Raw genomic sequence first — 24734 nt, 5'->3', positions numbered from 1 at the left:
GAAATAAAGCCAGCCCCTAGCATCCAGTCTTACAGGCCATCTGTGCCGCCACTTAGCATGTGATTCTATAATCTCACCAAGAAATCAACCCACTTCGTGAGAACAAGTTTTTCTTCCCGCCCCCCCACCCCAAGACAGGATTTCCCTGGGTAGTCCTGGGTGTTCTAGACCTCACTCTGTAGACCAGGCTGGCCTCAAACTTAGAGATCCACTTACTTCTGCCTCCTGAGGGTTGGGATTAAAGGTAGCTCAGGTTTAATAAGAAATTGAATGATCCCCCCTCATTTCTCAGGCACTAGGCTTCTTATAGAATATAAAACCCTAGATATAAGTGTGCAAAAAATCATTACTGTGGTTTTTACTAAGATCTGAGACATTGTGTGGTGATTGGCTTTATTCGCGACCTTGCAATAAAATTATCACAAAATTGTATTGCTCCATGGCATTTCCCTTTATCTGGTATCTAGTACCATAGTGAAGCCATGCTTTATGTTTTCTTTCTCATACTATGAGAAAACTGGAACATGAATGTAGAAAACCTTCTCTATGAGAAGGATCCTGGCTGATTTCAGACTCATGCAGCTTTATGAAAGAGAACCATGTTTAGTCATTGACGAACCAAATGAAATCTCTCAGAAGGACAGCAAAAAAAAAAAAAAAAAAAAAAAACCCTCAATAACAGACCAAACAAGATATGCACTAGTCACACTGCAGTGGTTTAAACCAGAGTTGGGATATATGAACTACTAGCAAGACTATGCATCTTTTGTGTATGTGTCCTCACCACATGTTTGAGTATTTTTATTTCACCTGTACATTTGTCTGTGTGAGGGTGTTGGATCCCCTGCAAGTGGAATTACAGACAGTTGTGAGCTGTCATGTGGGTGCTGGGAATTGAACCCCGGTCCTCTGGAAGAGCAGCCAATGTTCAATGTTCTTTGCCACTGAGCCATCTCTCCAGTCCCTGTGAATCTTTTCCAATGTACCTTTTACTAATGAAGAAACCAAGAATTGCACTGTTCATCCTTTTCCAGGTCCATGCGCTCAGAAGGGTCCCTTTGGACACAAAGAGGGAGCCCAGAGGAAATAACTCCCTTGTTGTAAGGAGGCTGTTAGTTCGTTTTCAGGCTGCCCAGACTCCCAAAATAATCACACAGAAACTATATTATTTAAATCACTGCTTGGCCCATTAGCTCTAGCTTCTTATTTGCTAACTCTTACATCTTAATTTAACTCATCTCCATTAATCTGTGATTCACCACAAGGTTGTGGCCTACCAGCAAAGTTTCTGTGCGTCTGTCTCTGCCTACGGCTCCATGGCTTCTCCTTAACTCTGCCTTCCTTCTCCCAGCATTCAGTTTAGTTTTCCCTGCCTAGCTAAGTTCTGCCTTGCTATAGGCTCAAGCCAACTTACTTTATTCATTAATGGTAATCACAGCATACAAAGAAAAATCCCACACCACTCCCTGAAACATTAGTGTTTCTGAAGCTGTAGAACATGCACCAGGACCTGATCCACTAGCAAAATGCAGCAGCCATTCCCTCACTCCTGCGTGATTTTCCCAGACTTGTAGCAGGTTCTAGAATGTTCAGAAGCCTTTCCAGATCCTATCCCCAAGGCATTTTCAACATGTGAACTTCCTAGTGAACAGATGACAGTCTTAGAAGATGTCCAGCTATTTTGAAGCAAAAATAGGAAGTTAGTGAAGATTGGCACTCGTTAGTCCATTTTAAGGATTAGATGACCAGTCAGGCAGTGGTGGTGCATGCCTTTAATCCCAGCATTTGGGAGGCAGAAGCAGGTGGAGCTCTGTGAGTTCTGAAGCCAGCCTGGTCTACAGAGTGAGTTTCAAGGCTACACAGAGAAACCCTGTCTCGGAAGGAAAGAAGGGAGGGAGGGAGGGAGGGAGGGAGGGAGGGAGGGAGGGAGGGAGGGAGGGAGGAAGGAAGGAAGGAAGGAAGGAAGGAAGGAAGGAAGGAAGGAAGGAAGGAAGGAAGGAAGGAAGGAAGAATATATGACCCTTGGATAAAAACTCTAACAGTCAACCCCACATAAGCATATGGCGTATGAGGATACCTCTGTTCTCAACTGTTTCCATTTGTAGGTCTTTACACTGTCTGGAAGCTGTCCTCGTGTAGATAGACACCAAGTAGCATCATCTACTTGGAAAACCGCATGAACTTAGAAACCTAACAGTGCCACTAAGTAGCCATATCAACCATGTACTTTTATCAGTTGGAAGTGTTTAGTCTTTTTCAACGTGGTAGCTCATTAAGGGCCTTTCGCTTTACTATAAAAAACCAAGCCCAAGGCTCCCCAAGAGAAGATGTTTCCAGCCAAATTGGTTGTTTAGTGTTTTGTTTTCCTATTTGAGTCATTTGACCATTTCTGTGTGGATTTTGTTTGTCAGCTCATAAACTGTTTATCCTTAGTCATTCCCCCGAATTCTCTGTAGCCATCCAGAAAGCATCAAGTGTAATTACTATGTTATCTACTCATGGGAGATTTTCCTAAGTACAAAAGAGATAAGCTTGAGTTAACAGTCAAAAAAACTCATCTACAAAACCTGAACATGGAAAAAAAAAAAAAACCAGTTCAAACATAATACACTCCTTCCTCTCCTGGGAGTAGACTCTATATGCACAGAGCTCTCTTATATCGCATAACACACCCCACTGTTCAGTCTTTCCCTGCTTAGCCTCTCCCTCTCCCTCTTTCTGTCAACCCCACTTAAGCATATGGCATATGAGGATACCTCTGTTCTCTCTCTCTCTCTCTCTCTCTCTCTCTCGTGTGTCTGTCTGTCTGTCTGTCTTCCACTTTGTATCTGTGCATTCCCAAGTTGTGAGTCAGGAAGCCTGTAGTCACATAGAATCCATTAAATGATCCTCAAAACTGAATTCCGTGGTTTCCACCACCAGTGTTTAAAACGAAAATGCCCTCCACTTAATTCATAATAGCATTGTGGCTTTATGCTTTTTGTCTCTTCCAAGCCTGCTGCCACCATTAGTGAATTAAATCAGCCTTTGCTATTTTCTGATCTGTCTCATTAAAAGAGGGCTGGTTTTCTCTGTGGTAGTCACTTATATAGTGTTGTTTTCTTCTAGTAAGCATTGCACTTAACCAATGTAAATTCATTTTTAAATTGTATGCTCACTTGGAAAATTTCCTCCAGAATCTATTTTTAATGTTACAGTCCTGCTATAGCATTGCAGGGGGGCATTTTAACCTACACAGACATTTTAAACTATAGAGACACACCAACTCTTTTATGTAGTCTTTCCAAATGCTTATAAATTATTTATAAAGAGCCCCTCAAGTAAATGTGCTGAAACTGCCAGTGATAGAAATAAAAATTGTTATTTCTTTGAACCCAATTACGATTTAATTATTTGTATACTGTTAAACAATTGGTTTACTGATAGAACAAGGCTTACTCGATAAGAAGAAGAAGAAAAGCCTGCATTTGGCAAAGAAATACTGAATCCTAAATCTATCTTTTTGTTCTCCACAGTCTCTCTCACTACTAGGCCACTTCAGACAAGTATTTGGTAGTTCATTTCTGGGAACCTACTTGAATATGACAAATGTCTCTCTTGACAAATAGCTAGGATTATATTCCCAAATTTAGGCAGAAGCCATCACTGAAAATTCCGTAAACACCCACTGGCTCCCTGCCATCTTCCAGCTCTCCTTTGGGTCGAACATTTCTGGTACCTGTTGAAAGCTGTCCTTCCTTCTTCATTTTTATGAGACAGGTTTTGAGGCTGTCCTGGAACTCACTCTGTAGACCAGGCTGGCCTTGAACTTAGAGAACTGCCTGCCTCTTCCTCCTGACTGCTGGGATTAAAGGTGTATTCCACCACTGCCCAGATGGGAGCTGTCATTTCTTCTGCTCTTAGCACTGAACTTTGAACAGCAGATCCTACCTCTCCCTCCAGAAAAGAGTCAACGTGGCCCTTCTTCCTTAACCATTTGAAGAGGGACCTAGAACTTAGACCTAAGTTCATTTGGCTCCCTCCATTTAGCATATGGATTTTTGGAGCAAGAATTTTCCCTGTGCTGTCCGATCAGAGTAAATTTGGGGCTTTCTTGGTACCTCTATGTGTAGACTCTTTTCCCTACAACAGTATTTTGTGATCCTATGAGACATAACTGGTGCTGTCATTTGTATTCTGAACATGAAGTCCTAGAAGGGCTGGCAAGGCTACCATGTATAGTGACAAACACCATAGAAAAGACTTTGAGACATGGGTAAACCTGGAGCCTGCTGACGTCCCTGAATTCCTACCAACTGTGAACCCCGCAGAACTGCTGTGATACGGATAACCCAAAAGACAAGACTAAAAGATTTAGTTTACCAATTCCTCGTCCTCCTGATATCCGGAGATGGGAATGTGGCCAGGACAGGTAGGTAGGTAGTTTGGGGGAGGGATGTAGGCTCTTCCTGCCTTCTCCTGCTCCCCCATAAAAATGTTAACTTCACCATGGTGAGACACGGTCAAGAAAGCCCCACTCACTACCCAAGGTGGGGTTTATCAAGCTCATATCTATTGGTATTTTTTTTTAATTGTATTTTATGTGCATTGGTGTGAAAGTGTCAGATCCCCTAAAAACTGGGCTTACAGACAGTTCTGAGTTGCCATGTGGGTGCTGGGAATGGAACCCAGGTCCTCTAGAAGAACAGCCAGTGCTCTTAACGCTAAGCCATCTCTCCAGCCCCTCTATTGATATCTTGAACCTGATATTTTCTGTTGTGTTCTATCCTGTATGTTATAGGATATTTTGCAGAATCCCTGCACTTACCCTTAAATTTCCATAGCAACCCCCCTTTCTCTGTGGTGACATGAGAAATGTATCTCGACACTGCCGGAAGCTCCCCGCACTGAAAACCACAGTTTGAGAGCTATGCTGTGGAAGGTGATTACATCACCTCTAAGAATCAGGAGGTAGTCAATCAGCCATCATGTCAGAGAAGATTTAGAGGAAATGGGTGTGACTGGGAAAATTGGTTCCCACCTTCAACTTTGGGAGTTTATTACTCAAAAAATGAGCAGGGAAGGGATTTCAGGGGACACTCACTATCCCTGTCACAGAGGCCCACTTCTAGACTTTGCTATTGCATAAAGCCTATAAGGGACCCTTTGATTTGAACCATTTAGAAATGCTTGTGCAATCACTAGAGCCCTAACGGATGTAATCATCACTTCCTTCATCCAGTAATATAAGCTGAATTCAGTGAACATTATCCAAAGAATAAAGGATAAAAGGAATACTATCTAAAGATACTCAGAAGCTGGGTACCAGCTCAGAGGGCATGAAACAAAGCAGCTGCGATGAGGCTAATTTTTACTGAAAGAAGTCTTTGAAATAGAAGGCCACGGTCACCAGGGCCCACAGTCACTGTGGTAGTTAAGGAAGAAGACAGTATCGTTATGCAAAATTGTCAGAATTGAAACGGCAAGCATTGTGCATTATTCGGCTTTTAACTGCCACTTTTTAGTTCACATTGTAAATACAAAAAGCTTTTAGTGGCTCCTTTATATCTCATTGCTTACAGCCAGCTGTTTGGCAATTATGTTTCTATGAAGTTAACACAAATTAACATGCCTCAGGGAAGAAAGGACTGGAAATGTTTTAGGGTTTTAGGGTAGAATATCATATAGTAACAAAGACATTCCTATCGTATGAGTAGTTCCCAAAGTTCATCACTTAAGATACAATTCTTCACTCAAAAACACATTTTCCCAAAAGAAGATTGTTTTTATGTTAGTCAAGTAGCACAGAAGTCCTCCAATACCAGAAAAACAAAAAAAGTACAAAAGAAAAAGGCCACAGGCAAAGAGGATCTGCTTCGTGCTGCAGATTGAAAAGGTTCTGATTGTTCATTCGTGGACACTCAGGACAGTCTGCCAAAGTTGGGATGGGCAAAGGAAGAAAGCGCATCGCAGGCTGGGAGAGTAATCTTAAAGCCACACATTTAAAGATCCGCATGATGGATGCTCAGCAGCAGGGATGAGCAACAAGAGAAAGGTTAGGATGAACCAGACATACCCTGGTTTCAGATGTGACGCCACTAAAGACTTTTCATGGGTGGTGTGGTGACAAACAACGTTAGCAACCATAAGAGGGATCCTTTAAGATTAGCAACTGCAGACGCTCTTTCTGGTCTTGAGCAGTGGCGATGGGTTAGGATGGACTAATCAAAGGAAACCGTGAAGGAACCTTAACAGGTTGTGAAGACCAAATACAGAAGGAGAAGGAATCCTGGCCCCAGATGCTTGAACTTTTGGCTCCAGGAAGTGGGAATTAAGGTGAAGAAAAGGCTTGTGGGGAAGAGAGGAAACTGAGCAGCATCTGGCTGAAGGATAAGAGAAGGGCTAAGGAGGCTGTGGTCTTGTGGCAAGTCACATGCTCTGTGCTGTTTCTGCAGGACGCTTGCCCACTGAGGTCACATAGCTGAAGGAAAAACAGTTCGCATTCTACTTAGCTCAAATTTTATGTGCTTCTGGGGTGAGAGTTTTAGACGTAAAACTGAGCCGGTGACCGTGTTAGTGAAGACAATGAAGTCAAGTGTGAGGTTCCATGTCTAGGAACTTCGTTTAGCAGAGCTAAGTGACATTGGGAGTATCGAGTTGCTTTGTGGAATGTCTGAAAAAAGGAGCATAGAGGAAAAAAAAAACCACCTCATCAACTGTATTCAAATAATAGTTAAGATGGCCATCTCATAAAGTGTGTCAGCGAGGGTCTGGGGCAGAGGAAATAAAAGAAGAAATTATCATCTGATTCTCAAAGTGAAAACTGAGAGCAATAAAATAACAGTTCCTGAAAATGATCTGTTGGAGAGGCTTTCTGAGCTATCTTTTGATGCTCACTCTGCAGACTTGCTCATATCACCAGCCCCTCCGAAGATAATCTCATTAAAGCAAGTGAAACTTTCTGTACAGTGTACCCAGGAGGGTAGAGAAGGAAGGACAGGGACCAGAACAGCAGGAGAGTGGGGTAGAGCTATGGTATTTCTCTTCTTCTTTCATGACCAAAAGACAGTGATGGTCTGGGTGTGGTGGTAAGAGCCTTTAAGACCAGCACTCTGGAGGTTGAAGCAGGTGGATCGCTATCTAATCTACATAAGCAGTCCCAGGCCAGCTAGGGGACACTATGAAACCCTGTCTCCGAGCTCTGTATTTAGAGTACAGAGGTGAGAGTCGGGGATTGGAATGAATACACCACCTGGCATACTGTGGAGGTGACAGCTCATTTTACCTAGACATGGATCCTGGAGCACCAGGGCTAGATCAGTTTGACAGAAAATGGCTATTGGAAGACCATCTTCCGCAAAGAAAGACCTATACTAATTGATATTATGAGGACATATATGAATATGCATTAAGTCTTTTACTCATGCTTGAATGTGAACACAATGAACAAAAACAATGGCACTAGACCCCATGCTCTCCTCCTGGTGACACACTCAGAAGGTGTCTTAGTTAAGGTTTCAACTACCGTGAAGAGACACCATGACCACAGCAACTCTTATAAAGGAAAACATTTAATGTGGTGGCTTCCAGTTTCAGAGGGTTAATCCATTATCATCCTGGTGGGACATGGTTCCATGCAGGCAGACATGGTGCTGGAGCTAGGAAGTGCTATTTCTTGATTGACAGGCAACAGGAAGTGGTCTGAGACACTGAACATGGCTTGAGCATATGAGACCTCAAAGCCCACTGCATAGTGATACACTTCCTCCAAAAAAACCATACCCATTGCAACAAAGCCACACCTCCTAATAATACCACTCCTTGTGAGCTTATGGGGGCCAATTACATTCAAGCTACCACAGAAGGGGATGGTCAAGTGACAGCTCCAGACAGACCTGCCTTGTCATCCTCAGAGACCCTCCAAGCTGGGTCTAACCAAGCAATCATAAACCCTGCCATAAAAGGCCTAAACTGTTCATCACCAGCCAGAGATCCTCTGTCAGTCTCTTACCTGAGGGAACTCATTGTCCCAAGTCATCATTGTCTTACTGCAAGGTTCAATGATATGTCAAATCATATTAGGATAGCCTTAATGCAATGGTTTCCTGTCCCTCACTCTAGATGAGAAACAGAGGGATGAAGAGGAAAGAAAGAAGCAAAGAAAGGAGGGAGGCAAGCAAGAAGGGAAGGAAGGGGGAGGAGGGAAGAAGGAAGGACAAAGGAAGGAGGAGGGAAAGGAAAGGTTCTATAACAAAGAAGAAGCTAGAAGGAAGAAGCTAAACTGTTATAAAATTTTCTCATAATAAAACATATTAACAGGAAAGGGACACAGATATGAGACTTGCCAATAACCAGCATTACCACATCCCTGAAAACAAATCTCAATAGTGAGAGAGACCTCTTTAAGATCTCATTTTAGCAACACAAGAAAAGTGTTAAATAGTTCATGTATGACATGCCCAAATATGTCAGCATTTTATCTGGCTTCAGAACCTACCAAGGCTAAGTAGTTTTGACTCAGTCCAGGATTGTCAGTGAAAACATCCCACTTAGGTCTCTGACTTTACCTCCCCAACTCTGTGTGATTTGAGCCATTTATCTTAAGAGAGGGAGAAAACTTTGGAAAACCCTAAATTAGTTTTCTGTCTTACAGTTCAAGATCACCCTATAAAGCACTAATATTCTTTCTTTGATCGCATCCATGATTAAATTCTTCATGAGTCAATCCTTGGCTCAGAGAAGGCATAGCACTAGGGAGCTTGTCTCTATAAGGAATAGAGCAGAGAAACTACCCAACCAGACCTCTCAAGGGCAGAAAGAATGCTGTTGAGGAATCAAGCTGCCAAAGCCATCTCTCCAGCCCTACACCTATTAACTCTTGAAGATTGGAGAAGCCACTCAGGGTGCTTATCTGGCATACCTACGACCCTGGGTTCAATCCCGTCTCTCTGTCTGTCTGTCTGTCTGTCTGTCTGTCTGTCTCTCTCTCTCTCTCTCTCTCTCTCTCTCTCTCACACACACACACACACACACACACACACACCCCTACCTTGAAAGCACCTTGACTCTCATCCTCACACCTTGCTTAATAACAAAACAGAATCTCTTCAACTGATGGCTGCTTTATTAGTTTTGTGTTGCCAGTGTGAAAATATAATCAAGTCTGTGTCCTGAAACAACACTGTTTATTTCCTTATAGTTGTCTGGAGTTAGAGAAACCTCCCATTCATTTAGAGATGAGGAAAAAGTACTAGAATAGACCTATTATAACTGCAGTCAGTAAGAAAGCCTTCTTGAAAATCTCTATGGCTGTACACAGTAAATATTCTCACCATGAAAAGTATGTGAATGAAGCCTGTTTGTTAGCCCAATTCAACCACTCCACAATGTACATGCATTTAAAAAGCCATATTGCACATGGTAAATACAGTTTCTTCTTGTTGTTTTGTTTTACGAGACAAGACAGAGACTTCATGTAGCCTGGGCTGTTCTATGATTAGCTCTGGCCTCAAGTTTACACGAAACCTGCTTGCCTCTGACTCCTGAGCACAAGGGTTAAAGGCATGCGTCACCGCTGCCCGCTGTTCATGCAATTTCTCTGTCCCAATGTAAAATGTTAACAGAGAGGTCTCAGTGGACTCAAGTCCACATGTGAGCAGGATTGTCCTTCCTGGAGACTCTAGAGAGAAGGACACCCCTTGTCACTATTTGGGTTTTTTGTTTTTTGGTTTTTTTTTTTTTTTGGTTTTTGTTGGTTGGTTGGTTTGTCATTTCTAAATGTTTTCTTCTTACAATCACCCACATACCTGAGCTTGTGGTGCCTTCTTTCTCAAAAGCAAGGCATGTTAGTTTACTCTTGCAAAACCAGCATTTGAGAGTCTGTGGCAGAAGCTGGAGGCCAGCCTGTCTCAAATATAAATAAATAAAAGAGCCCAACACATTAGCATATGCCCGACCCTTCTCTGTAGTCATGTTTTCTTCTGATCATAGCCAGCAAAGGCTCTTAGTATTCATAAGGACTTATATGGAAAGACTTCTGGAAACCCCAGGCTGACCTCATTTGAAAGTCCTTGCTTTTATCACATTTGCCATGCCCCTTTGGCCGCGCAGCAGCGTTGCAGGTTCTCGAGATTAGGACGTCATGTCTTCAGAAAGAGTTATTATTCTGCCTACCATAATTGTGAACATTAGGAACACGCACTTTAATTTGCTGTATTAAAAAGACTTGTCGACATGGAAGCGTGCGAGTGATCTGAAAAAAACCACATCAGAGTGTCCAGAAAATCCTCCAAGTCAGATCAGCTATTATCACTGGGCGGAGATAAAGTCCAGCTAACCTGATTTCCAAGATGGAAAAAAAAAAAGACAGCCACTCAAGTTGTCTGAAAGAAGCAATGACACTCAGAGCAAACCCAAATGAGAAGCCTGACAATGAGCCAGGCAGGCTAGGCCATGGCGATCTCACAGCTGTTTCACTGACAGAGAAGTCCTACTTTCGTGTGCGCACGTGTGTGTGTGTGTGTGTGTGTGTGTGTGAATGGAATGTGTGGGTAAGTATAAGTGTGAGTGCTTGTGTGTTTAAGTATAAGTGTGAGTGAATGTGTATGTAAGCTTGTGGGAGGGTAAATGTATATGTGAGCGTGTGTGTGTGTGTGTGTGTGAATGCACTATGCATGTGTGAGTACAGGCACCCCTGTACCATGAAGCACATGTGGAGGTCAGAGGTCAACTTTGTGATGTCATTTCTGTCCTACCTTTCTGTGGCTTCTAGGAATAGGATTCAGGTCCTCGGGGTTCCCTGATGCTGGTCTCCAACTTCTCTTTTTTTTGTTGAAGTCGCAGCCAAAGATCGTCAGAAATTAGAGAGCAGAGAAAAAGATCTTTCTTCCTACCAAAGCCTTAAGAGAAATAGGCTAGTATTTTGAAATAGAAATGAAACAAATGAAGACATGCCACGTCTCTCCGTCTTGGGCCTCTCTGGGTGCAGCAGGGATTAGATGTTGCTAAAGAAGGGTTGTCGGTATTTGGAGGAGGAGGATGTCCATGAATGCTTACTGCTGGGAACTGGAGGACCCCCACAAGCCGCAGGGACACCGAGTGCCTGAAGGGGTGACCCAGTTTCATGGCTTGCATAATTCTCCACACTATTTCCACATCCCCAAAACCCCGAGGGAAGTTCCCAACACCATGCCTAGTGTCTAGCTGCAGAACCCAAGAAAGGCCACATCAGTAAGTCCCATCTCAGCCTATTGTGTTGTTTTCATGAAATCGTACCTTATGACAGATACAATAGCCAGGACTTTTACACCACCATGACACAGGGAGTTTACAAGGACTTGCTTTTTGGAATAACCCCTAAAACAGACCAAAATTAATCATACAGAGATCTGCTTTGTGGGAGAGGTAATCTTTGCTTTCAAAAATCTGTCTGTCCTCCAAGGATAAGTGAGACTCACTACATGGCTGTCTTCCTATTTAGGGGTCTCAGTGTTGAGCCAGGGAAACTAGAATAAGACTTGAGCTCTTAAAAATCACCAATGAGATAAACAAGAGATTAGCGCCATCTGCAAAGGGATCAGAATTCAGGACAAGACCTCTGTGCAGTAAGGGAAGCCAGAGAACACTTGGGAATCAAGGAAGTCAAGGAGCAAAAAGCAGAGAAGCCTAGAGAAAAATGGAGAAACAGATTGCGGGGTCACAAAAAACATGATCCCTTGCCTGAGTACAGCATTGAAAAAAAAAATCCCCAAACTACCTATATCTAAATATGCAGGCTTTGGGGCAACAGGAACAAGACCTTACACTTACATTTTACTTGTTCATTTGACAAAAAGGGGGGGGGATAGAATGCAGCTGGGTTGGCAGAATGAACCCATAGCACGCACAAGTACACCCCAAAATCTTTATTATGTGTTAGACTGTTTAAGTAAAGTAGACTGGTGAATATAACATACAGTTTCTGTCCTTCAAGGGTATCTTAGGTGGGGTTTCTGTTCCTATAAAGAGACACCATTACAACTGCCATGCTTATAAAGGAAAACTGAGGTGGTGGCTCACAGTCCAGAGGTGCAGTCCATTATCATCACGGTGAGAAGCATGGCAAGGAACATGGCACCATGGTGTTGACATGGTGTTGGCTGCATCTTGATCAGAAAGCAACAGGAAATCAACTGTGACACTGGGAGCAGCCAGAGTCCACGAGAACTAAAAGTCCACACCCACAGAGACACACACACTTCCTCCAACAAGGCCACCCCAACTCCAACAGAGCCACACCTCCTATTGATGCCACTCCCTTTAGGGGCCATTTTTCTTTCAAACCACCACAAGAAGTTACATTCTACTGAGGCACAAAGAGAGGGAGGTAAAAACAACCTTTTTATCTGCTGCTTTCTGAAACTATGTGGGCATTAGATTGCCTGTGTTATTTCTCCCAACTCAACTTCTGAAAGGAGAGAGAAAATCTGAAAGGCTTAGCGGTAGTTATTTTGGATGACACTAATTTTTTTTTCTTTTTATCTTTGCCTTCTGGTCCTTTTCTATAATGAACTTGCATTATATATGAAATGGAAATTGCTCAAGAAAAACATTAGAGAGATTTTTTTTTTCTTTCAGTCGTGGTTTCTTGCGAGGTGAAGGTATGTGGCTCACCCATTGATAATGAGAGCTGTCTGTGGGCGCTCCCTCGCCCCTCCAGTCTCTGGTCTATTATTTTGCCTTTGCCTAATGAGGCTTGAGGAAAAATGCTCAGACATCATCCTGACCCTTTCCTCATCACTTCTGCCTTGCACACATGTGAAGAAAGCTATTGCCAACCTTTAAAGCTTGATCACCCTGTCTAAGACACACATACAGAGAGAGAGTGTGTGTTGAGAACATTGAGTGTGAACAAGTTCTGGATTCTGTTACTCAACCCTCTGTAGTGGCGTTTCATTTGTTATTTTAATAAATAAAGCTTGCAGGGAGATCAGAGAGTAAAACAACCCCACTGGTCAGCCTTGCAGACCAGACGGTAGTACCACACACCTTTAATCCCAGTAGCCACACTAGTTGCCATAGAAACTGGGCAGTGTACGCCTTTAATCCCAGCCCTAGAGAGGATTATAAAACAGGAGGAGACAGTTCTCAGACTCAGTCACATTCTGAGATTCCTGGAGGCAGGATCACCATTTCAGACTGAGGTCAAAGAGCCAATGGCTTGCTGTTTAGCTTTTCTGACCTTCAGGTTGAACCCCAACTTCTCTCTCTGAGTTTTTATTAATCATGCATCGACCCTCCCATCTCAGCTCCAATGTGTCCTCCACAGAGGCCCGCTGAGCAATTCCGTTTCTACTTGATCTTATACTCTGCGGTTGCTGCTGTTTCCTGTCAGCTCTCGACTCAACTCCTCCCTTGTCCCAAGCTCTTCAGCTTCTAATATCTCACGAACCCCTTTCTCTAAAAGCTGGATATCTGTTGCCCCACAAGTCCGAGCGCCCATCACGAAGACAGATCTATTGTGCTCAGCGTTGCTCTTATCAGTAGTAACAGGGCCTAATACTTCTCGGCCACTCAACCAGTGCTGGCCGTGTGAATAGATAGATAGATAGATAGATAGATAGATAGATAGATAGATAGATAGATAGATAGATAGATACGAAGTGGCCCCTTTGTTCTCTCTCAATAGCAAGCAACAGCTAAGCCCTCTGCCAGCTCACAAGAGCCAACTGTTAAATTCCCAGAAACTTTACACACCCGTTGTTAAACAGTTTGCGGCTTAAAGGGGGCCATGGTAAGCACACTTACACCACAGAGATCCGCAAATGCTTCATCAAGACATTTTCCGCCAAAGAGATGATTTCCCGGCATACCACTGTCCTTCCCTTCCAAAGTAACTGAGAAATTCAGCTAGCGTGCCAATAAGCCCGCCACGGAACTTGCTTAAAACCTCCCAATGAAAGGTGCTGGACATTTACAACATACTAAATAGAAGCTACGTGATCACTCACCTGTGGGGGCTCAGCCCTTCCTTGCGCTAATTCGCGATCTACAACATGTGGCTCTGGCTGGTGAGAAGGCTCCGAGGTCAAGGGACTTGCTGCCAAATCTGATGAACTGAGTTTGAACCCTGGGACCCACGAGGGAAAAGGACGGACTCCCACAAGCTGTCCTTTGGTCTCTACACATGCACTGTGGCGTACACCCCACCACCACACACAAAATACAACAAAATGTGTACCAGGGTTTCCTTTTAGGCCACCAGCCAGCCTCCAAATCATGGCGTGGGGACCAGCTCCTTGGCTTCTGGCTCCAGATGTCTTCTTCTTTCTCCTTCATTCTCTTCTTCTCTCATTCCCCTTCTTTAAGCCTAGATTCCTCCTCCTATTTATTCTCTCTGCCTGCCAGCCCCGCCTATCCCTCTTCTGCCAAATTATTGGCCATCCAGCGTTTTAGTAAACCAATCAGGTGCCTCAGGCAGGCAAGGTGAAACAGATGCAACACATAATGAAATGCACATCCTTACAACATTAAGCAAGTGCAGAAGAAACAAATGGAACACATCTTTACATAGTTAAAGTAGCATTCCGCAGCAGAAACAAATGGAACACATCTTTACATAGTTAAAAAATAGTCCACAACAAAATGTAATAAAATGATTGTTTTGTTGTTTTTTATTTTTGTTTTTTTTTTTTTGTTGTTGTTCTTATTTTAACTGTGCAGTGAAATTTTATTAGATGCTGTATCATGATTCAGGGACCATCATATACCCAGGTCCCCCTTTACTGTATGGGGAGAGAACAGGAAACACAGCAGAGGTGCGTGAAGCCAAGTCAGATCTTCCCAGGAAATGTGACTTCTGCTTTGTCATCATCCCAGGCTGAGAACCATGATGGGGCAGAGGGACTTGTACACATGTCAGTACCACTTACACACGGAGATATCACCCCCACTTTGCGGTCATTGCCTTCTCGCCGCTGTGGCCGTCCAGACAGTTCTGGTTTGGGAAGCGGCTGTCAAAGGGGGCAGTTTTATAGTTATTGATTTTGATCTTGATGCCTTCAGCCCTGGTGCTGACTCCTAAAGACCACCCTGGAGCAGCGGTAGTTCAACGTAACCCTTAGCAAAGACGCCAATGTCAGACCGTAATAAAATATTTTAGATAAAATAAACCACGCGTCTGATCTCCTAAAGCTCCTGTATCTGTTTTTCAGACCCTTATGTCAAGATTCATCTGATGCAGAACGGCAAGAGGCTGAAGAAGAAGAAGACAACCATTAAGAAGAACACCCTTAACCCCTACTACAATGAGTCCTTCAGCTTTGAAGTTCCTTTCGAGCAAATCCAGGTAATATCAGACACGCATGTGTCCTTCCATTCAATTTCACGCCTTCAGATCCCATCAGTGACAAGCATAGACCCTGCGAGTCGTCAGTGCCCGGGCCTCCATCAGAACTGCCCCGTGCACATTTGATGCCTGAGCCCGGCCAGCCAGGACTTAATAAGACACACAGCATGAGAAGGGCTGATCCATCGGCTAGAACAGCCAGCGGCCTTCTGCTGAGCAGAAATAAGGTGGAAAATAGAAATCCAAGAGAAACGCTTTGCTGTGTCAATAAGTTTGTCTATGGGATCCAAACGCCAAGAAAGACCTTGCCTATGGACTCCTAGGCGACAATAAGCAGTCTGCCTCTATAGGGCAAAAATCACCAGCCCCCAACCTTCCAACAGTGGCTCAGGCCCATTTTTGCATGCTAGGATTTGTGAGGATTTGCTTCTTTTCAACAGCTGTTAAGTAAGTAAATGCTACTTTTTCCCTAGCCTGTCACTTGTCCCGTAGCCTCCAGCTGTGAACACTTTGGGCCTTCTGGCAAATGCTAGAAACATCCTTTTTCGACCAGAATTTAGTTGGCAATATTGCTCAGTGAATTTTTTTTTTTTTTTTTTTTTTTTGGGGGGGAAACACCTCCTGGCATTTTGTTTTGAATTCCACGAAACAATACAAAGAAAGGTGTTGAGAGGAAATGAAAACCTTGTAAACCTACCTCTTTGGGCTACAATTCCATACCTACAAAAAAACATCTCACCTATGAATTTCAAAAAGTACAAATATATTCAGAGGGAGGCGTATTAAATATAATAAAATAAAATTTGTGATCTGGGGTGTCATTTCAGAGGAGAGAGACCTGAGCCTGCCACAAATCAGATTGGGTTTGGGGACAGAAGACAACGCGGGCTGGCCCTGCCTTCACTGCTCCTACAATTTTGTTTTTTTTTTCTTTTAATCTGAGAATGCTATTTCCCCAGTCTTTGTATTTCCCTAAATCAGTGATTCTCAATCTTCCTAATGCTGTGACCCTTTGATACAGTTCTTCATGCTGTGGTGACCCCCCAACCACAAAATTATTTTCACTGCTACTTCCTAACTATAACTTTGCTACTGTTATGAATCATAATGTAAATATCTGTGTTTTCCAATGGTCTTAGGCAGCCCCTGTGAAAGGGTTGTTTGATCCCCCCCCCCATAGAGTTCATAACCCACAAGCTGAGAAGCACTGTCCTAAAGGGACAGTGTCTTAACTGCTAACAAAGGGGTTTAGTTTTCTCTTAGGCTGAGCTTAGAAGATGATATGCCTGTCTTCTATCTTCCTCACTCCTCTTGAAACATTGTTTTGTTTTTTTTTTTTTTTGGTTTTTTTTTTTTTTTTTTGGTTTTTTCGAGACAGGGTTTTTCTGTGGTTTTGGAGCCTGTCCTGGAACTAGCTCTTGTAGACCAGGCTGGTCTCGAACTCACAGAGATCCTCCTGCCTCTGCCTCCCAAGTGCTGGGATTAAAGGCGTGCGCCACCACCGCCCGGCTTTGAAACATTTTGTGAAGGAGGCAAGTTATGCTACTTTCTGAAAGTACGCAAAAAAATATCTTGGTCAGCACCATCAAAAAATGCAGAAATAAACTACAGAGGTAACTGCTGAATAGATCCATTGGGTGCCCTAATCAATTCACTCGTCACTAACATAATCAAGTTTGTCCCAACTCTGAAAATGTCCCGTACATTTCCAAATAATGTTCCCATGCTGGTTCATGCGTCATGGTGCATTTGCTTGGGACAAGGTTGAGAATCAAAGCCACAAATCTTGCCATCTTACCCTTGCTCCCAAATACTACCTAGTAAATAGGTAATTCATTTATTTTATTTATCTGTGGTACAGGGGGATGAATCAACTACCACTGAGCCATGCCCCCAGCCTAGAAAAGTAATTTTCTTAATGCTGGCATCATAGTAAGACTGTACATAGAAGATGATGCTACATTTTACATTCAAATTCTACATTCGAAAGCTATTGTTGGGCCCATGAGATGGCTAAGTGAATAAAGACTCGCTGCCAATCTGATAATCTACAATTGATACCCAGGACCCACATGGTAGGAGAGAACCAAATCTTTCAAGTTGTCCTCTCCACATATGCAACACGGCACACATGCCTACACACACACACACACACATACACACACACACACATACACACACTTACACACACACACATACACACACTTACACACACACACTTACAACATGGCACGCATGCCTACACACACACCCACACAATGAATAAAAAATGTACTAAAAACGGAAATTACTTTCTAAAAGAAATGTATTATTGTAAATTTTGTTTTATTTGGGGAGGGGGTAGAGGTGGAGGGTAGATTCGAAGGGATCACAAAAGGAATGGGATCAAGATACATGCTGTAAAAGTCACAGAGTATAAAGAAAAAAGAAAAAAAACAGTTGCTTTTGCTGTTACAAAACTGTACCCAAGTGACATCTGTCAATATACTGACAGAGTAGTTCTGTCCTCAGAATCAAAGTTCCCCAATGCTGTAACTCAGTGGATCTTCACCTGGGCCTGGCTTTTATCATTGTATTTTTCTTCCCCTTCATGCTGGCCACAAATTGATATAGCTACTTTATTTTAATCCTTTATCTGATTTAGTGTCTAAATCAGAGCCATTGCATATTCTGACTAACCAAATTCATTACTTGGGAAGTAGAACTGAGATGTTCTTTAGAGACTGTATCTTTTAGGCTATAATATGAATTTGCTTTCGTTGATTCAGTCAGTCCAATAGAGGGAGTTATTAAATAAACTCTCACAGTCTGATGAAGAAAATCACGTGTGTCCTAAAGTGACATCCATTTAATATCAATGCCAGATGCACAGTAGTTACTAATTCATGTTCAATAAGAGAATCATAGTCAAGGAAAAGCATATTTTTTTAGTTGCTGCCTTTTTGAAATATTTCTGCTATATTGTCACTGTTCATGGTTACAATTATATGGTTAGGACAAATCCTTTTAGTCACTTCTTGAAATGAGGTCATAATGAATGATTGCTCAGAAAGTCTTACTAAGAACAACAGCAACAGCAAAAGAGAACAGCCTAAGTCCTAATCTAAGAACACCCGTGGATGAGACGCGTGAGGCAGTGTCGCAACAATCCACGGGTGTTTGGCGTGTTTGTCTCCAGCATAGAGCCTGGACACCAACTCACTCCTTCCTTATGTGATCTCAGACAGGTTAGAAAACTTTTGTGAGCTCCCAGTAGCTTTCTCTGTGCCATGGAAATAAATATTAATAGGATCCATTGAGAGAAATAACTAAATTATTTCTTCTGTAAAGTTGAGATAATATGAAGCATGTAATAAAAATCAGTACATATGTATTAAGATGACCGTCAGGCATGATGACACACACCTGTAATCTAACACTTGGGCGAGGCCAGAAACATCTGGAGTTCCTCAGCTTGAAGCCGGTCTGAGGTACATGAGACCCTGCCCCCACCAAATAAACGGTAATAAGATGGTGGTGACCACGATGATGGTAGTGACAGTGACCATAATGTAGAGCTAGAACAATAAAATCTGGGCTGACGTTTCCATGGTCACATACTTTCAGCCTCCTCCTGCTAGTCGGGAATCTGTGGTTCCCAGGGCTTCATCCGTAGGGCCGGCTGACCTTTGGTGCACTTTGTGTCCTCCTCCAGAAAGTGCAAGTGGTGGTGACGGTTTTGGACTACGACAAGATCGGCAAGAACGACGCCATCGGCAAAGTCTTTGTGGGCTACAACAGCACCGGCGCGGAGCTGCGACACTGGTCAGACATGCTGGCCAACCCCCGGCGACCCATCGCCCAGTGGCACACTCTGCAGGTTGAGGAGGAGGTTGATGCCATGCTGGCCGTCAAGAAGTAAGAGGGAGAAGAAGCCTTTCTGCGTCTGCCCACCTAGTGCTCTTTAGCCGGTATCTGTAAATACCTCAGTAATATGGGTCCTTTCACTTTCCAGCCACGCATTGCTAACACGAGTCAGTGGTACTTCAGACCCTGTTTTGATTTGCACAAATTTCAGTGTAGAGAGCCCCCCGTGCCCTTCATCCATCCACTGCCCTCCAAATCTACTCTTCTTTTAAGCAATATGATGTGTAGATAGAGCATGACTGAAATTATGTATTGTATCACACCGTTGTATATACCAGTATGCTAAAGATTTATTTCCGGTTGGTGTATTTGTATGTTGTAAGCGTTTCCTAACCTGTGTATATCTAGATGTTTTTAATAAGATGTTCTATTTTAAACTATGTAAATTGACTGAGATATAGGAGAGCTGATAATATATTATATGGTAAATATAGTATCGTCTGCATTCCAGCAAAAAAAAAAAAATACCGACTTGAAAGGCACTAGTACCGTGAAACTGACGTCTTAAAGGACAACTTAAACCTGAGCTTTCTATTGACATTTGAGTACCAAGATTCGCCCGCACGACATCTTCGGTGGGTGAACCCCATTCTGTAGAATTCTTTCACAGGCAAATGGCATGACCTGAGCAGCATCCAGGCTGACCTCAAGGAAGCGAAGCCACGACCCAGAATAGCATCTGTCTGTATGTCTCTGCAAAGCTAAAACCATGACTTCACTCTTACGTTCAGGGAAGCGAGTTCAGTGAGTTCCTATGACAGCATCAAAGAGCAACACCGGGCTGGTGTTCTCTGCGTGTGTGCGTGCGTGCGTGCGTGCGTGTGTGTGTGAGTGCAAGGATGGAAGTATGCTCGTGTGTTACGTGTAGTGCATGCCTTTGTTTGGGGTTAGGGTGGGTGAGGAGAAGCGGAGAGAAGTCAGCGTTTCTGAAATATTGCCTGACTCTTTAAACAGAAAATAGTAGCTCTCCATTGTCACATCTCTATAAGACGTGCAACCTGTGAATTCTAATCCAGATTTCACACCAATAATGATTCCAAAAGGTATGCGCGTGAGACTTTATAATGAAATATTTTATTATACAAAACCAGATTAGAAGGAATGCAGAATATTTTTAACACAGCAATCTGTGCTTACTCCACAGAATTACTTTGTGGTAAACAGACAGTATTGTAAATCCCATCAAAAGATGAAAAATAACAATTAGCCATAGTTCTGAATGCACTTCGATTAAGCCAAAACAGACAGCTAGTGATCTTTTTATATGCTCTTTTTACTTAAGTTTTAATTTGTCCTTTAAACAAAGGCGAAACAAAAAAAACCAAGAACAAGTTCCAGTAAAACTGAAGCAACCTCTTATGTACACTAGATGCTTGACTTAGGAGGAGTTTTTAACTGTTTTCAATGTTATCCTGTAGTAAATGGCACTACTCTGAAGCCACTAGTCATTCCATAAGAGTCTTAAGGATTGCTCTGTGTAACACTGTGACTGCCCTGTGTGCTTAGACACGTAGTTTCCTCAGTGGATAGCACTCAACTTATTCCGTAGTGATAATCGTAACAATACTGCCATTCCCTCTTACCGCACTGCCCAATGTGTGTGTAGCACAAACAGTTCTTATTACTAAGGACCAATTCAGAACTGGACAGCTATGCATAGGACAGAAAGATACATAGAGCGGGGGTGGGGGAGAACACACAGCATCTTGTTGACACTGTGCCCTAGTCTATATTTGTCCCCGCTGAGGTAGACAGCCACTTCAGGAAGGTGAGCCTGCTACCTAACGCAGCTTCTAGTGTCCTCTCCCACTGGCTGCTGGGCCCTGTCTTCACCTCCAGGCCACAGAGAGTAGCAAAGCTCCAAAGTGAGAGACAGTCTTCACAGGTACCAAAATAAAATGGAGGGATGGTAGGCATGGCCTAGTACTTGATCTTTAGGATCGAGCTCCGTGTTTAGGACAAAACTCGAGAGAATCCCATAAAAGGGCTGTTAGTGGGTTTTAAACATGGGGTTGGCTGTTCCTCCCCTCCCCCACCATACACACACCACAAAAATCAAATCCCAATGGTAATTCTTTCCTCATCAGAGAAACGGTAAACCCTTTGCCTTTCATCCCCATCACAGCAAACTCTTTAGAAATAAGACAGACACGAAGGACGAGGAGGAAAGCCTTTCCAGCGGATGAATGGCACTTTTTAAAAGCTAAACACGTGGATGATAGGAAATGCACACTTACAGGTGGGCTTAAACAGCAGTTTAAAGAGGAGACGCAAATGAGATGCTTTCCTATTTAAGGGACCAAGCCCTACCAAAGAGGCGGCGTTGGCTTTGAAAAACACGGCAAACACCAGACCCTGACATTTGATTTCACCATCTCCTTGTACACAGTGAAGCAACATGCCCAAAGACGCGGCTCCCAGCTGCTGAACGGACATTATTTCCCACATCCCGAAACCGCTAGCATCGTCCTCATTATTTCCCACATCCCGAAACCGCTAGCATCCCACATCCTCTTACAACACTGCCAACGTGGGGTTGCCACCATAGACTTAGTTGGTACTATATCATCTCTCATGAGCCGGTGACCGGACCTGCTTTATGACCAAGCGTCATCCTCGGATAAGCCACATGTACCTTTCTGGCAAGGCTGTGTAAAGTCTTAGATGCTGATAACCCTAGAAAGATCCTAGTTGCCTTTGTGTACATTTACTGCCTGCTTGAGTGTTTCTCTGTGTGGGTTTCCCTGTGTCTCGTAGAAATGTTGGGGTGTTTTTCTTCTTCTGCCATAAGGCTCGTGGCCCGCGAGCCAACCCCTTTAGCTGTATTTTTCCCTTCATTTTTTGATAAGTGGTTTAAATTTTGTTTCACTTTGTGTAGTGAACCCCCTGGTAGTTTTCTGATTGTTGTTAAAAAAAAAAAATGACTTAACCTATTACATGGATACTCAATAAAAATGTTTTATTTCCTGTTGATGGTGGCTGTCTTTCAACTCCTTTTGTTCCCGGCTCCGGTATTACTAGAGGGCGGGTTGACCTTGTGGATGGCCAGAAGCAGTGGCAGCTGAAAGAAATTTTGTGCTAAATGCCAGCCTCAAAGTCACTTCGGGGACAGCAGAGATGCTGCCGGGGAACAATGCCCAGAGGGCATCTGCCCAGTAACCTTCCTCACCTGCGCAGTCCTCTGAGCCTGTCACAAAGCCCCTTAGCGTACTTCAGAACTTTTCAGTTTGCCTAGAATGTGTCCCGGAGGGATTCCAGTGCCAGCCAATGCGCACTTCCCCCAGAACAAAATTAAAATGAAATTGTTTTAAGTGTCTCTTTGGAGGAGAGACTGGGCGTTAAAGTCCATTCCTGCTACAATGATTAGAAACGGAAGAACGGCTTTCCGACATTTGTTTGACGTCAGTGTGGGGCTTACTGTGGACAGTTCTTTACCAGATGCTGGGTGGAGCCCATCCCCAAACTGACATGTAAACTTCTGGTACACGGTGTAGATGTGGAGCCGGCAAGATCAGTAGGTAAAGGCAGTTCCCTGAATATCTGACAGCAGGACTTTGATCCCTAGGACCCGTGTAAAGAAAAGAGCGAGCACCATGTAGCTGTTCCTTGATTTGCACGAGTGCTGTGATACACACACACAAACATACACATGCATACACGTATAAACACACCATATAAATAAGCAATGATATATATATGTGTGTGTGTATATATATACATATATATGTATATAAATATATATACAGTTTTTTTGAAAGAGGGTTACTCTGTGTAGTCCTGGCTGTCCTGAAACTTGCTCTGTAGACCAGGCTGACCTTGAACTCAGAGATCTGTCTGCTTCTGCCTCCCGAGTGCTGGGGTGAAAGATCTGTAGCATATTGCCTGGCTAAAATTTTTAATCAAAAGAAAAAGGCATAAAAACTTAGCTCAAACTCTGAACCCCTGTAAAAGAGCAGCTATAGTGGTGGTATCATATAATCTCACAGAACAGGGGGGACAAAGGCAGCCAGGCCCCTGGAGCTCTCTGGCCAACAAGCTTTGTCTACTTGACTAGCCTGTCTCCAAAAACAAGATGAACAAACCTGAAGAACGCTACTCAAGATTGTCCTCTGACCTTATCACAGATACACAAATCAAGTACCTTTGGCCCCCAAACTTTCACTAGACCAATGACAGCACAGGCTGTGGTATGTCATCTTGGTCCCCTTGCAGTCTGGAGGGTCTGTCCTGCAGTTTCTCTGGTGTTGCCTGCTGACAGTGTACCCTGTCCTGCTCTGCTGATGGCCTCCACCTAAACTCAGTGAGTAGCACACATGGCCGAACTCAGCTCCACAGCCGGAGAGGATGGTTCAGCGGTGTGTCCACTTCCCAAGGCTGATTCAGGAACTCTTATCTCAGCAGCCCAGAGAGATGGTTCTGGAATATGTCCACATACACTACTAATTCGGGAACTCTATCTCAGCAGCCCAGAGAGATGGTTCTGGGATAAATTCACATTCATGGCTGATTCAGGACCTCCACGCAGCTCAGCCCCACAGCCCAGAGCAATCAATGGTGGAAAAAGCCTTTGCAACGGTTCTGTACCTCAACCTCTAGCCAGTTTTCTTAACCCATTTGCAGGCGTGGTTCCTACAAGATCTCCTCAGCAAAACCCCTTTCTGTAAGCTCCATCCTGGGGATCCCAACAACACGGTCTTTGACAGGGGAGATCACAGGAAGTTTCCGAGAGAAACCAGGACAAGAAAGAAATCCTGATGGATCTGGTAGGGGTCACCCAAACCATGGCAGCACGGGCAAGACGTTCTTTGACCTCTTAATAAAACTCTCTGCTGGTCACCTCCATCATACTTCCTATATCAGCCATTAGTCACTCCAAATGAGGACAGGGACCAAGCCTCAAAGGCTTCGACAGCCTAAGGAGAGACCACATAATTGTAATTACTGAGCACTATGAGGCGGCAGGGAGCAGACTTTTAAATTGGGAAAAGAAAGGCAGCAGGCCAGGTTACAAACAAAATGTCATCGGCATGGTAAGCCCAATGGTTAGGCTGTCCCTGCCGAGGGTTTTGTTTCATTGAAAAACTCTCAAAAGTAGACCCACAGTGAATGAAGGTATATTTGTAATGATTTATCAACGGCAACAAATAATCATCTATGATCTTCTCAGTTCCTGCTTCCCCAAAGGCTTCCTAAGTCTAAAGCAAACACAGGACACTTCTTAGATGTATTAATCAGAAAGCAAATCCACTTCACCTGTTACAGAAGGATGTTTAATACAGGGAACCCGTCATATGGCGAGTGCTGGGAAAACAAAGGAACCCTCTGTAAGGTTAAGAGGAAGAGGATTTAGTGTTGATGGCATCCAGGCCTGTCAGGGGTCTGGGGAAAGTGACCTGTAGGCTCCAGGACCTATCTAAGAAAAGACTGATTCAGAGTAGGGCAGGTAACAGATAAGAGCTTCCCAGAAGGTTCTGGGAAGGCCAGATGGCCCTTATCAGTGACTGCTCTCGGAGCCAGGACAGAA

At 43.5% G+C, this 24734-nt stretch overlaps 1 protein-coding gene and 1 pseudogene across 3 annotated transcripts in view; one reads left to right on the top strand and one right to left on the bottom strand.

Moving 5' to 3' along the window:
* The window catches only part of Syt1 (synaptotagmin 1), a 494427-nt gene extending 472246 nt beyond the window's left edge, over positions 1-22181 (top strand). For all 3 annotated transcript variants that reach the window (XM_057757847.1, XM_057757848.1, XM_057757846.1), the window contains 2 exons: positions 15171-15304; positions 18999-22181. In XM_057757847.1, the coding sequence (XP_057613830.1) occupies positions 15171-15304; positions 18999-19205 (341 nt within the window). In that variant the 3' untranslated portion in view covers positions 19206-22181. The remainder of the gene's footprint in view (positions 1-15170; positions 15305-18998) is intronic.
* Positions 14664-15064, bottom strand: LOC130866414 (cytochrome c oxidase subunit 6B1-like; annotated as a pseudogene).
* Positions 22182-24734: the final 2553 nt, after the last annotated feature.

This window comes from Chionomys nivalis, chromosome 25, assembly GCF_950005125.1.
Source record: "Chionomys nivalis chromosome 25, mChiNiv1.1, whole genome shotgun sequence".
Classification (NCBI taxonomy): domain Eukaryota; kingdom Metazoa; phylum Chordata; class Mammalia; order Rodentia; family Cricetidae; genus Chionomys; species Chionomys nivalis.
Note: the sequence above shows the minus strand (reverse complement) of the source record. Positions and strands in the feature narration are given on the sequence as shown.